This window comes from Alligator sinensis, unplaced genomic scaffold (assembly GCF_000455745.1).
Source record: "Alligator sinensis unplaced genomic scaffold, ASM45574v1 scaffold73_1, whole genome shotgun sequence".
In the NCBI taxonomy this organism is placed as follows: Eukaryota; Metazoa; Chordata; order Crocodylia; family Alligatoridae; genus Alligator; species Alligator sinensis.
This window is the reverse complement of record NW_005841838.1, coordinates 4238760-4253358: the sequence shown is the minus strand read 5'-3', so window position 1 is coordinate 4253358 and position 14599 is coordinate 4238760. Positions and strand designations below refer to the sequence as shown.

Genomic DNA, 14599 nt, shown 5'->3' with positions numbered 1-14599 from the left:
TAATTGTAGAACCCACCTCTGCATTCATACAGTGGATGAATATATCAACTCTCCTGATTCTGGTCAGTGGTTAATGAGCATGTCATTAATACAGGGGTTTAGGTTGTAGCTGTGTTGGTCTAAGGACATAGGCAGACAAGGTTCCTTGGGTGAATTTGATATCTTTTATTAGACCAACCCAAATGGTTGGAGAATAGTTATTAAGGACGAAGGGTTTTTGAACCCGAAAGCTTGCTTAATAAATATTCTCCAACTATTTGGGTTGGTCTAATAAAAGATATCAAATTCACCCAAGGAACCTTGTCTGCCTATGTCATTAATACAGGCACTTGTGTAATGTGGTGTGAAACTCAGGGAAAAGGTCAGGGGAGAGTTCACATACATAACAACTGAAACAGAGGACTCCAAGTCAACCATGCTTAGTCACAACTCCTCTAGTTACTCCCAGCCTATTAGATGGCCATAATAGTTTGACCCTTATATCACAGCCTAACAAAGACTTCTAAGTGATGGTAGAGCTGGAGAGAGGAAAGGAGGGTTGTGGAGGTCATTTTTATGTACGATGGACTTCCTGCTCTGAGATATAAAAGGTTATGCTGTCCCTCTAGCTAGATATCTGGAAGCTAACTGTGGTTGAGTCACAGAACTGCCCTCTCCCAATAAATGCAATAGCTGATTTCCTATACACTGAACCTTACAACAGAAATGTGGTATAGCTTCTAGTAGGAACAATGTATCTGTTGAAACTGTTTGGAAAATGTTATAATGCTGCTGCCATGGACTGGGAAAGTTTTTCTAGTAAGAGGTCACCTTTTGAACATGCAAAATACAAAATAAACTTTCTCTCAGGGCATGACACTTAATTTTTCAGTAGTAGTTGGGAATCATTTGCATATCAGAAGAGCCACACCAAATTCATGAGGAAGGTTTATTTTGTAAATTGCTAGGACTAGCAAAGTAGGTGTTCTTTGTTTAGTTGCCTAAAAGAGAAGTGAATTATTCATAATGTACAAGTCCCACCACTGGAGACTATTTGCCATTTTTAGTGTTCCAAGGTCTTTTTTCTGTGTGACAAGAGGTTTCAGATAGGACTTGTAGTATTTCTCCCCCTTTTCCCCCACTTCGTCTTCCTCATTCAAAACCAATATAATGTGTTTTGGGAAGGGAGTTATGGGAATGTCTGTGCTGTTGTCTGGGAGACTGCTCTTTTGGTATCTTTGTGTAGCTTATTTGTTCCCCTATTATCTGTCTCTGAATGAAGCAAGATTATGCATCTTATTCAGGAAACAAAACCAAGAATAAAGAGAGAGAAATCCCCAACTCCAGAGAAAATGATAAACAGTGAAAAAGGGGGAGAAATTGTGTCACTCACCAGGAAGCTGGGTTTCTTTTAAATGCCATTAGGAGAACACATTGCATTTCAATGTGAATGTAGATTAGCTAATGAACCATTAAGTGAACAAGCTGAAATTTGAAAAAAGAGTGGTCAAAAGGAAGGAGACGTTTGCAGGAAGGCTGTCACAGCTTCTGTTGTGGTTTCCATCATTTTGTTGTGGGAATTTTGATGCGAGATTGATACTCTGAATGGGGCATGGCTGGCTTCCTGCTCTTCCCTGTTACTGTGCCCCAGCCGTGACCTGGATAGGTGACCTCTATGGACTAGTTTATTCTCTACCCCATTTATTTTTTGGTCTTGCAGCTCAGGTGTTCAAATAGCTTACTAATTGTTGCCAGTTGCAGTAGCTTTATGATGTGACTGCTTGTACCCTGGGATCTGGACTCACTGCTTTTGACTAGAGGGAAGTAGAAATGAAGGAAGTAGAGCTGTTCCTTAAATCATGGATCTGACAGCATTTACGCTGAGGCCCCTGGTACACATTATGTTTCTGGCCCAATTAAGGCATTAATTGCATCAGAAATAGCAACAGGACAGATATTCACAGAATTTATGGTGCCATAAAATTGCAAAGCAGCTGCAAAGATATTACCTGAAAAATGTGTAATATCTTTGTGGCTGATTTTTATGGTGTCTTAACTTGAATGTATGACATGCCATACAGGGATCACCCCAGGGCTCAAGCCCCAGAAAGGTCCTGATCAACTGATTGTTGGTTGGCTGGGATGCTCTGGGACTTGAATCTTGGGGCAGTCCAGCTGATGGGACATTGGGATGGCCCTGGTGCTCAAACCCTGGGGTAGTTGCTGTTAGCCCTGGGGTAGTCGCTGCTAGCTGGCAGGGACTACTCTTGGGCTTAAACCTCCAAAGTAGTCCCTCCCAGCCAACTGCTGATCAGGACTGCCCCAGAGCAGTCTCGATCTGCTGACAATCAGCTGATCATTGCCTGGCTCCAGGGCCCACAGTGGGACTCCAATAGCCCTGTTGGTCCTCGAAGCCAGCTCATGATCAACTGATTCTTGGGCATCCAGTCATGATCCCAGGCTCCCCCTGCACTGGCAATATGGTGTGATTGGGATCTGATTCTGGATCCCACTGTTGTTAGGCTTGGGGATCAGATCCCATTGTGCCTTCAAGTGAACATCTGTCAGGTCCTTAGTGAGCTGATGGCTGTGATAATGACTTTGAGGAGAACAGGAAGTTTTATATACCATGAATAATAGAAACTTAGAAGAAAGAGGTGTTGAAAAGTGATTAATTAAATCCTAATTAACTAAGACCTAATTAGCTCACAGTAAATTAAAGGAAATGTGGGCAGGCCAGTCCACTAGGTATTGGCCTATGGCCTGGCCCCATCTAGTGCCACCAATAATTAATTAGTGAATAATACACACAATACAAGAAAGAGGGTTAAATGACAACTGTATTGTACCACAACAAAACAGTAACACACAAGGTACAATAGAAACAACAATAACCCAAGATTACTCTATCCTATCAATAACCAACAAATGAGAGAGACAGGAAAGCTCCCGCAGATGGTGCTCCCTGGAACAATATTGCTATATAACCAGCTCTGTCTTACACCGCTGCTGCCAGGCATACAGCTCTCTCTCTCTCACCTGATGTGCTGAGGAATATCAGCTGCCCAGGCCCTCACCTGAGACACTGTTCATACAGGGGGGCTTGATTGCCCCCCTCCGCACCCACTCTGACACACGACGATTGATCACTCAGTTCCACACACGAACGATTGAGACACTGTCGCACTGAGTATGGTGACCCCTCCTCCGGTCGGCATCCCTTGGACAACCACTCCAACAGTACACTGTCATGGTCAATCGCTCACTTGCACAATTGCACACCCTTGATCGCACCCCTCCTCAGGTATGATCACCTTGTATATCTCTGTCTCATTCACACAATGAACCAATCACCACATGGGTGCATCCGACACACAGGTGCACTTGACGCACTCTGCTACACACAGCCCTTTACAAAAATAATTGGGGGTCTCTCAAAAACTCCTCAGAGTCCTCCCACCAAAACTCACGCTTCAACTGAGCCTGCGAACAAACAGAGCTAGGTCATCAGTCCAAAAGGTCATTGATTGTCGAGCCTTCTAGAAGTGACCGTAACCAAGCCATGGGGACACTGCAGTTTCACTGCCAACAGAGGTGGAAAAGCCCCCATAGCCCCTCTTCATGCCAAGGGAGGTTTGTGCCCTGCTGCACTTCTAGTGTGGTTTTACCCAGTCTAGTTTCAAATATCAAGTTCTGCAGCTTCTCCCCCTTTCCCAGGCAGAGCACATCACAGGTAGCAGAGCTCCCGTCAGGAGATGTTCGCAGAGCTCTGGAATGTCGCTCACCTTCATTTCATTCATTCCAGGTGCCTTGTTTTGGTATTCATCTAAAGTTCCTGTCCCTTCATGGTGTTTACAGGATTCACATATTTGCAGACCATTATCATGCCTTCCCATACATGTCACTTAGCAAACTTTCACCGTAAATCACACCCTGCTCTTAGCCCCCAGTCATTTCAATTGCTTTTTTCCCTGAACTTTCTGAACTCTATATGGTTTGCCAGTATTTCCTGATAATATTGTTCCTTGAAATAACTACAGTAACCTGGGTGAGTTTGTATTCCAGCCACTCGGAGAGGGTCATTTACCCCTGTGCTTTGTGATTAGAAGTGTTTACATGCACAGTCCAGATTTGCAATTTTTTACTGCCTTGTTGCATTGCAAAGTTATATTTCATTATATTTCATGTTCCTGCTCTTTAGTTTCTCTGGTTTGTTCTTCCCAAGGAATGCTGTTGGATTGCCAGGCAGATTTTCACCATCACTTTTCCAAATAGAATTGCATTTTGTTATTTTCAAGTTCTACTTCACTGGGGATGCTAGCGCCTTCTCACTGAACATCTGCAGGTTTTGCTGAAATACCTTTCTCTCCCATTTCTATATATGTCTTGAGTTCAGCAACACACTCTGGACACTCCTGTGTTGAACTAACAGTTCTTTCTTATTATAACTCTCTGGAATCATATCCAGGTGGATCTTAACAGTTGCCCTCAGTAGATGTATGCAGAACTTATATTTGCCTGGCCTTTGACTTGACCCCGTCCGGTCCTTGGAGGGAGAGGCACCAAGAATGCCTCTGGCTCCTCCTGGCAGAGAACAGGGAGTCCCCAGTACTGCAAAACTGCCACAAAGTAACTGAACCCTGCAGTACTGAACATAAGGGCTTTGGCCTTCAAGGGACAGTACAAGAAAAACACAATAAGACACAACACTTGATCTTATGCATAACCCAAGACTGATCCTAACACTGGCCACTATGGAACCTTTTAGGCAACTCAAGCTTTGCCATTAATTATTAGGATTCATTTACTATTTTTCTACATCTGTTTAGTCTGCATCACCAGACTGTACCCAATTAGATTTTAGACTAAATTATTTTTTCAATCTTAACAGTTGCCCTCAGTAGATGTATGCAGAACTTATATTTGCCTGGCCTTTGACTTGACCCCGTCCGGTCCTTGGAGGGAGAGGCACCAAGAATGCCTCTGGCTCCTCCTGGCAGAGAACAGGGAGTCCCCAGTACTGCAAAACTGCCACAAAGTAACTGAACCCTGCAGTACTGAACATAAGGGCTTTGGCCTTCAAGGGACAGTACAAGAAAAACACAATAAGACACAACACTTGATCTTATGCATAACCCAAGACTGATCCTAACACTGGCCACTATGGAACCTTTTAGGCAACTCAAGCTTTGCCATTAATTATTAGGATTCATTTACTATTTTTCTACATCTGTTTAGTCTGCATCACCAGACTGTACCCAATTAGATTTTAGACTAAATTATTTTTTCACAAAAACTGTGGATTTTTTTTTTTATTGTATAAAATCCCAAGTTTCAATCCTCTTGACCTGAAATATAAACTTTTTTTGGTCAACTTTATTTTTTGCTTTTCAGATGAAAGTTTTTCATTGATGGACAGAAAAGTAAAAATTTTCTTCAGAGAAATATATATTTTTTTCAGCTAGTACTAGTTGAGAGCAAGGTCTCTGCAGACAGATGATCAGTATCAAACTCTTACTTTAATTTTGAATGCCGGTTCTGCATTCCTCCTTTCAGTCATCTTCCTAAAATGTGGCATCAGTTTTACTCTGATGATCAGCATGAGTAAAATTGTTCTGTTTTCGGCTCTCCACTCTCAATATATTTATTTTCAAAACACCCTAATAGGCAATGAAGTCTGATAATTCCCATTTTAGAGATGGTAAACTGAGGTACAGAGGGCTAAGGCATTTGGTCAAGGTCACATAGGAAATGTGTGATGGAGCACAAAGTTTTTAACTGATCTTCTAAGGGCTAAGTCAGAATCATTCTCCTCTACAGTGTCACTCTTTTGAACCTGTTGACTTCAGCAGGGCCATGTATGCTATAAAATTTGGGTATTCTTGCAGTGTTTTACAACAAGACAAATCTAATTCAGAGTTTATTAGATGCAGTGGCTTTATTACCTTGAAAGTAAGTTGTGTGAAGATGAGGTAGTCAATTAAGAATAACCTCACAGAGGCCTCTTATTTTCAGTATATAAATTTTCAGTTGAAAATCTGACTTTTATCCTAACTAGAAGTTTATTTTTTCTTTTACATGGATCTCTAGAAATACTGTAATTTTAGCACAAAGATTAACACTAGTTTCCCTTTTGAAAATATAGCATGCTTGCAATTGGAAAGTAATGAATAAACTGCTAACTGAAGAGGTGACCAGACCTTTCCTCATAAAAGTGTTCTTGTTGATATTAAATACAAACAGTTACAGTGTTTAAAGCATGATGCTGCATTTGCTGCCAAATGCTACAGCCTCAGTTCATCAGAGCCTTCATGGAGTTGTGGGTAGATTTGCTTTGAAAATTTGTTGACAGATGCATTTGTACTTCATTATTAGTATATGGCAGCGCAAGCCTGGTTTCCTTTTTGCTAATGCTGTTATCTTTCTTCTCTTGAGCTGTGTATTTCATGTAGTTTATTTACCATTACCTTCAGTTTTCAGTAATTTTTGTCTAAATTGTAGTGATACCAAGTGGAAAGTGATCCTGGAGGGGTCCCTATTCTATAGTTACTTGGAGTTTTTTGAGACACTTCCTGTGGACATAGACAATCAACCATTCTTTTTCACGTTGATTGTATCCTTTCATCCCTTTGGCCCTTTGTCAGACCCTCCTATTTCCAGTGAACCTTATTATGGCACTGGTTTAGCTAATCAGGTAAACACATGGTTATTTGTAAACGTATGAATAGTCCTATTCCTGTTCATCAAAGCACTCAGATGTATATCGTTAAAGGTATGTAAGTGCTTGCTACTTTTGAGGATGAAAGTCCCAATTCAGCAAGGTGCTCCAGCGCATACCAATCCTAGTGGTAGAATTTAACCACATGCTGAAATGTGTAGGGGCAAGAACCGCAAAGGTATTTGGGTATCTGATTTCAGTGAAAGTTAGGTGCCTACATTGGAGTTAAGTGCCTAAATAGCTTTAAGAATCTTTGCCTGGATATGCCCCTGAAAAAGAGTAGAATTAAGCACACATATAGCTGCTTTGTTAAACAGGGACCTATATCATACACATCGTTAAAATGAAGCTTATGAAATGCTTGTTTTAAGAGTTGTACTTTCTCGCTAATCCTTGAGTACCTTTCCATTGACTGCAGTGGTCTTAAGCTCTTTGGGTTAAATTAAATAGAAACTGCCACTATGGAACCTTTTAGGCAACTCAAGCTTTGCCATTAATTATTAGGATTCATTTACTATTTTTCTACATCTGTTTAGTCTGCATCACCAGACTGTACCCAATTAGATTTTAGACTAAATTATTTTTTCACAAAAACTATGGATTTTTTTTTTTATTGTATAGAAACTGAGACTGAGTTAAAATGTCAAGAGGACCTCAGTGACTGAGGAGCTGAAGGATGGGACTCCTAAATTATTTTAAGGATTTTTGAAGCTGTCGCCCACTATTTTCACTACTTTTCTGTTTCTCTCCTATACAGAGAGCATCTAAAATGGATATTTGATTAGACTTTCTTAAAGCCACAAGTACTGGAGCCAGAGTAAAGGGTCTGAGATAGCAGTGAGTGTTTGTGTATCCCCTGTATGGATGACAGTACCTTTGAGAATACAGAATGGCTGCACATAGGCCCCAGTTCAAGGAAGTTAGCATTGTACTTAACCAATTCCTGTTCAGTAGAGCACAAATTTCGCTGACAGTCTTGTAACCCTACACATCACAACTATGAGATTTGATGGGCCAGTGTGCTTATACAGTTCAGCAATTACTCACCCAAATGTTCCCATTGTCTTCACTGAGGCAACTCAAGTGAATAGCCACCTGCTTTATCATACTTAAGTCCATAGGTTGCTTGTAGGGACAATTATTCTGACCCCAATCTCTACAAATGCTTTAGAAGAAGTATATTAAATATGCAAGTCTAGATGTTTGTACAGGATACAGAATGTCCATTATACTACATGGTCCATAGTCTTCAGAGTTGGGCAATTTCATTTTTAAAGATGTTTCTGAAACTGATTTTGGAATGGTATTTTTGTGAGTTTATTTTGGTAAGATCAATATGCCAGTGCTGAGCAAAGGCTGAGAGGAACAAATGTATAAAAAGTGAAATAAATTATTTTGGATCCATGAAATAAGGCTACCCACCCCCAAGGTAAGAAATTATTTTATCTACTTCCAAGGTGCAGTTCTTTTTAAGGAAAACCTTCTGTCAGGTTTTAACGAAAATCTATTGCTGGCACCAGATGATACCAAGTTCTCATTGCTTTTGGAAACAGCTCTGGAGTTTTATTTTCCACATAAATAGTAACCAGCTTATAAATGATTGGTTTTTTATTGAGGAAGGATTCCTGTGTAGAAATGCACCGTATGTGTTCAGAATTAAAGGAAATTTCAGGATAGCTAGAGGTCAGGACCCAAATTAGGTCTTCCCCTGTCCTGTGGATCCTTTTGGAACTGTAACTTGACAGACGTAAAACATGTTTGTTTGTTTTTCATGCACACTATAATTGGCTCTTTTGAGTAAGAGTGACATTCTTGCTTTATATCCTTTCACATCTGAAATGAATGAATAATATAAGTGAATCCAGTTAAAGTGCAGTTTGAATATAAAGCTTGGCTAGATTAAAATGTATAGTATATTAAAACCAAACTGCAAGCCTCTGTGTGTAACGTAGCATTCTGTCAATCTTCCAAGTGCTGCGGTCTTTCCCCTTATGAACTTTGAATCAGTCCACAGAGACATGTTTATATACCATGTAGCCTTTTTTCCCCATTTTTATCAACTATGTTACTAGGATATCACATAAAAAAATCATAGGATAAATAGGTTCTGTGGAAATTAGAGGTGTTATTTTGTACGTAATTCCTTTCTCACCAGACGAAAGTCCCATAATGTGTGTAGTGGGAAGTTATGCATTTTTGAGATTTGGGTAGATAGGACTATACTTCATAAAAATTGAAAGCTGACTCTTCTCGCTGTGTAGGACTCTTCTTTCCATTAAAGTTGGAAGTATGCAAAACTTCTTTAATGAAGAAACTCTAGCCCTATGTATATTTAAAGTGATTTCTTGATTCATAGTTCTTTAATACTTTCATATTTAATATTTCCTCTGAGGATTCACTGGTGATTTCTTCACTGAAACATTTGTGTGAGACATTGGTGCAGACACATGAGAGTGAAGCTCCTTTAAACCAAATGAAAAGAATATAGCATAATCCCTTGTCTCAGGAATAAGTCTTTTTTAAAGGAAGATAGTCTCACTTTATATATTGGTACCAATAGGGTTACATATTTCTAGTTTCAAAAAAGATGAAATCTGTTGGGGGGATAATATGAGTGTGGGGAAGACCGTAATATGCCCATGACCTGCCCCTGCCTCTGCCCCTCACTCTCAAGCCACAGCCCACACAGCCCTGCTGCTGCCCCTCACTCCACCCAACCCCCAGATCATGCTGGTACCCCTCACTCCAGACCCACAGCCCCTGTGGCACTGCCTGTGCCATACATTCTTGACCCACAGTCCTGCCCCCTCGCCCCCACCCCCGGTGCCCCTCACTTTCAAACCACAGCCCCCTGCCCCTCCCAGCCCTCACTCCCAACCTACAGCTCCCTGCTCTCCCCAGCCTTGCAGCATCTCCCAGCTTCCCTGCCACTGCAAGCACAGACACTGCTGCAGCTCCAGCATGCTGTGTGCCCTGCCACCAATCGCCCTCCCTCCTCTGCTCCCCCCAGTGCCAAGCAGCTCCTTGCTAGGACAAACTGGAAAGTGCAAGGAAAAACTTTGATGCTGAGCAGAGGCAGAGCAAAGTCCTGGACATTTGTTGATATTTAAAAAAAAACTGCTCTGACAGAGATGGAAAAATCCAAAAAGAGGACATGTCTGGGAAAACCTAGACATATGGTAACCCTAGGTACCAATTTCTTGTGAGCTTCAATAGTAAATCTCTGCAGAAGGCTGAAAAAGATGAGGGCAAATGACTAGAGATATGTGAAAGACCGAATTTCCATTTGGGGGGAAGCTCTGCAGGTTCTAAAATTGTTTTCACTATGAATTGGACTAAATAAAAACATTTAAAATTCCTTTGAAAGTGGAACAAACCTACTGAAATAAAACAAAAACACCAAAGATTGGAACAAGACCATTTTTTTTAAATATCCTGTAAAATTATTTTTTCTTCCAAAACAGAATTCAGTCAAAATCAGCACATTCTCCTGGAAAGTGGCAATTGTACAGGAAAGGTATTTTCCAGTGACCTTCCAGGAAAGGTATTTTCCAGTGAATTTTCCTGCTGGAAAATTTTGATCAGCCCTACAAGTTAGGCTTAATAGAAACTGGAGAGAGACATTTTCATATGGATACATTTTTGAGAAAGCAAGCCAAGTATTGGTTAAAATGAGCTGACAGCAGGTTAGCTCCAAGATATAGATCATAAAGTGGGAAAATAAAATGAAGGTGGTTAAAAAAATGTACCCTGAAAATGTTATTTTAAGCCTAAAATTCCCCATTCCCTGAAGGAACCTGAAGAAAGAAAGAAAGTGAAGGACTAGGAATGTAAAAGTCCATAATTACATTCAAGATATTTGAGTGTCCCAGGAAAGAATAGCTGGCAAACTGGAAAAGAGCTCGTTCATTAATTAATCTAGTTTCCAACATTAGATTTTATGAAACTGGGTTTTATCACTGTTAGTTCAGTGTATTTCCAAAGGGACCTTGAACAGAGCAGTCCTTCACTCTGAAAAATAATAATTTTTTCCCAATAGAAAGATGATACTAATATGTAATTACAGTTCTTGAAGTTTAATTTGCTTTCCTGTGATTCTGTTACACTGATTAATAATAAAGGCAGTTGTTCTGCTTTTTTGGTGATGCCTTAGAACTGCAAAATGTGATTTAACTTCATATTATCATTGTTTCTTTCAGCTACATGAGCACAGATGTGGCAATGAGTCTAAAAGGAGACTGTTCACTTTAGGCCAACATTTTAAAAGATCTTAAATAGAAAATAACATGAAATAAAATATTGCTGATTTACTTACGTTGTCTCACGGGGATCTGATAACTAAATCATAGAAGGCTTGTCTATACTTGCTGGTACAGCTATACAGGCAACTCCATCTAGTGGAGATGCAGCTTATAGGCTAGGGACAGAAATTACATATAAACTGGCTTAAGTAATTGGAAACTGATTTAAACCTGTAACACAGCAGAAGTTCAGTGCACATAAACCACTTTCAAAATAGCCAAAACTGGTTTAAGATGAACCTGGATGGATGTAGTATCAGACTTAACTGATTTAGATTAAACAGGTTTATGGCACTTCTGTCCCTGGTCTCTTCCTCATTCAAGTTAACTTACAGTCCCCCAGCTTCCCTGGATGCTTTGCAGCTCTTGGTTATGCTGCCTGCTCCAGTGGAGCAAGGCTGGCTGCCCCTAGCTGTCACAGAGCTGAGGCACTAATGCCTCTGCTCCACAGCCCGCTCTCTGCCTGGGCCTGTCAGCCCCACAGGACAGGAGGGCAGAGGAACAGATGCCCAGGCCTCCCTAACTGCAGGCTGTACACTAAGTGGAGGAAAAGCCCCTGTGGTGGAGACTTTATGCTCCCTGCCCTCTCCGCAGCCTCCACCTCCTCAGTCCTGCCCTCTCCTCAGCCTCCACCTCCTAGAGGGGGAACATACCCTACCTGTCTGGAACTCACTCCCCCTGCCAGGGTCTGCTGGCAGGAGCGGGGAAGTCCCCACCTGGGAGCTTTCCACCTGCCCCCCACAGCTCTGAGCCAAGCTGGGATTGGCTCAGACCCTCTATCTCCTCAGCCATCCACCTCTGAGGAGAGGGGTAGGTAGGTGGGAATGCACATCCCCAGCCAAAGTCTGCTCGGTGTTGTGGGGGGGAGAAGCACCCAGCAGGGGGCTTTTTGCCCCCACCACAACTCCAGTTGGGCTGGGATTGGTCCAGCCCTGCCTCCTCCCCAGCCCTCTGCTTCTCAGTGAGGTTGCGGGGGTGGGGGGCAGGGGATGCGAACCGCCCTATCCCCTGCACTGGCTTCCCCAGCTGGGGGCTGCCCAGCACAGAAGGCAAAGCACCCACCTGGGGGCTTTTCATCTCCTGGAAGCTCAGAGGTGGGCTGGGATCACATCAGCCTTGCCCCCTCCTCAGCCTTCCCCTGGCTGGGGAAGGAGTAAGGCTGAGGCAGTCCCAGCCCACCTCTGAGCTATGGGGAGATAAAAATCCCTCAGTTGGATGCTTTCCTCCTGTGCCTGGTAGACCCCAGTGTGGGGGGCTGATGCTGGTCCAGGGAGGTGCATTCCCACTCCCCCTTGGAGGCAAGGGCTGAGGAAGGGGCGAGGCTGGAGCATTCCCAGCCTGGCTCGAGCTGTGGGGAGGTGAAATGTCCCTCAGGTGGGTGCTTCCCCCTGTGTGGGGCAGACCCTAGCTGGGAGGGTGAGTGGGGGCGGGGGGCACAGTAGTAGAGTTGGAGGGGATTTAACAGCAGCCTTCACCTACCTGAAGGGGGGTTCAAAAGAGGATGGTGCTGGACTGTTCTCAGTGCTGACAAATGACAGAACAAGGAGCAATGGTCTTAAGTTGCAGTAAGGGAAGTTTAGGTTAGATATTAGGAAGAATTTTCTCCCCAGGAGGGTAGCGAAACACTGGAACAGGTTACCCAGAGAGGTGGTGGAAGCTCCATCCTTGGAGGTTTTCAAGACCCGGCTAGACAAAGCTTTGGCTGGGATGGTCCTGCTTTGAGCAGAGGGTTGAATTAAATGACTTCCCGAGCTCCCTTCCAACCCTTATTTTCTATGAGTTTATGATTATTATATAATCATATATATAATGTGACCTACAATACTTTTTTTTCTATTCTTAGACTACAGATCTCTTCATGACTTTGGTGTTTGAACTTCGAAGTCTCTCCCTGAATGATTTAATGGGCCTTTGGCAAAGATCTTCATTTAAGTGCAGGGACAACTGGTAAGGTCTCTTTAACAGTGAGCACCTCTATTTTTTTTCATAGTATATTCCCCTTTATTTTGACAGTAAATATGTGGATATCAATCTGTTCTGCCTCTACTGCATGCTAAGAGTCATTAAATACTCAAGCAGTTTGAACTGACAATTGGTTTTTGCATGACAGAAATATAATATTCCTCCAAATATGATGTTCCTTCTTAAGCATGATTCTGTCTAGTTTTCCAAAGCATATATTTGAGCATCTTCAAGCAATTCCCAAACCCACTTCTTACAAATGTAGTAATCTGCATAATAGAATATAATACTAAATGCACATGTTCTGGAGTTGACATCTTGTGGACATAAAAAAGTAATATTGTGCTCTATAGCTGAAATTAGTCTGTCCAACTGTCAGCAGCAAAGCATGGCCTTGAGTTCCTAGTTATGTGCTTTGAGATGGATTTTCAGAAGGGAACAATAATCTTGCAGTTAAGACACCGGACTGGAAGTATGAAGAATCGGGTTCTAGCCACAGACTCCTTCTATGCCCTTTAAGTCCCTTAAAATCTCTGAGCCTCAGTTCTTTAGTAGTACAGTAAGGATAACCCTGTCTAGCTTGTCTGTTGAGACACTATCTAGGCCAAGGAAGGCCATTTGCTTTTAGACTCTGTGTTTAAACTGACTTGTGCTATGGGGCCATATTGTGCTAGTGTGCAGAAGGGGTAGGAGTTGGGTACAAGAGGTCATCAGGTTGCTACTGGTAGATTTCCAGTCTCTGCAGTAACTGGCTGAGTTGTAAACATATTGCAGGGAGGCGCTTGGCCTTCGGCCCAGGTGCTCAGCACAGTTTCCAGAAGTAGGATGGATGGTGACTAATGGGAAAAAGTGGCAGACAAAGGTGTTTTTAATGAGAATGGTCAGCTGGTTTTGGCTAGAAGGCAGGCTAAATAATGGCCCTAAGTAGCAGTGAACCTTGTTTTTTAAAAGTATATTCTACATTGCTTTGTCTCTAGGTCCTTTCCTCTACACTCTTCTCCCCACCCCCTCCTCCTCCATGGGAACCCATCACTTACTGCTTCACTCTCCTTAAGGTGCTTTGCTTTATGAATCTTGGCCCAGTTTGTATGAAAAAATATCACTTGGATTCCATTTTTATCTACTTTGTTCCGCTATTCTTCCTGAGTCAATACAAGTCAGGATAGTTTGGAAGTGATCCACACAGCTTGCTTTAAACCAGGTACAAGAATAATCCTAACTTGGTGAAACCAAAGATACATGGACATTTATTAAAATATTTTTAGTGATATATTAAAAAGCTAATCTGTTTGGCCTGTCCAGGTAAAAACCCAACATAACCTAATTTCTTGACACTGAAAAAATGGTCTGGTGGAGACCATACAGGAGAATAATTTCTACTACTACTTCTTTGTAGTCATACTAGTAGTACCATGGAAATTAGTCTCACATGTAGTTTTTCATATTTCAAGCTTTCACCAGCCACAAAGGAGTACAGAGGTAGGCTAAAAAATGTAAATAAAAATAGAATTTTTGGATGTTGGTGTTTTTAAAGAATTTGTTTCTCCTCTTAACTGGTCCCAGCTGGCTTTCCCATTCCTACAAATGATTTCCTTTCTAATAGAATGCTTTTTACCATCATTGTTGACTCCAAGCAGGA

At 41.9% G+C, this 14599-nt stretch overlaps 1 protein-coding gene across 1 annotated transcript in view; it reads left to right on the top strand.

The window, feature by feature from the left end:
• Positions 1 to 14599, top strand: part of LOC102383324 — a 186712-nt gene that overhangs the window by 25537 nt on the left and 146576 nt on the right. The window contains exon 9 of the mRNA XM_014519708.2: positions 12842 to 12945. Coding sequence (XP_014375194.2) covers positions 12842 to 12945 — 104 coding nt within the window. The remainder of the gene's footprint in view (positions 1 to 12841; positions 12946 to 14599) is intronic.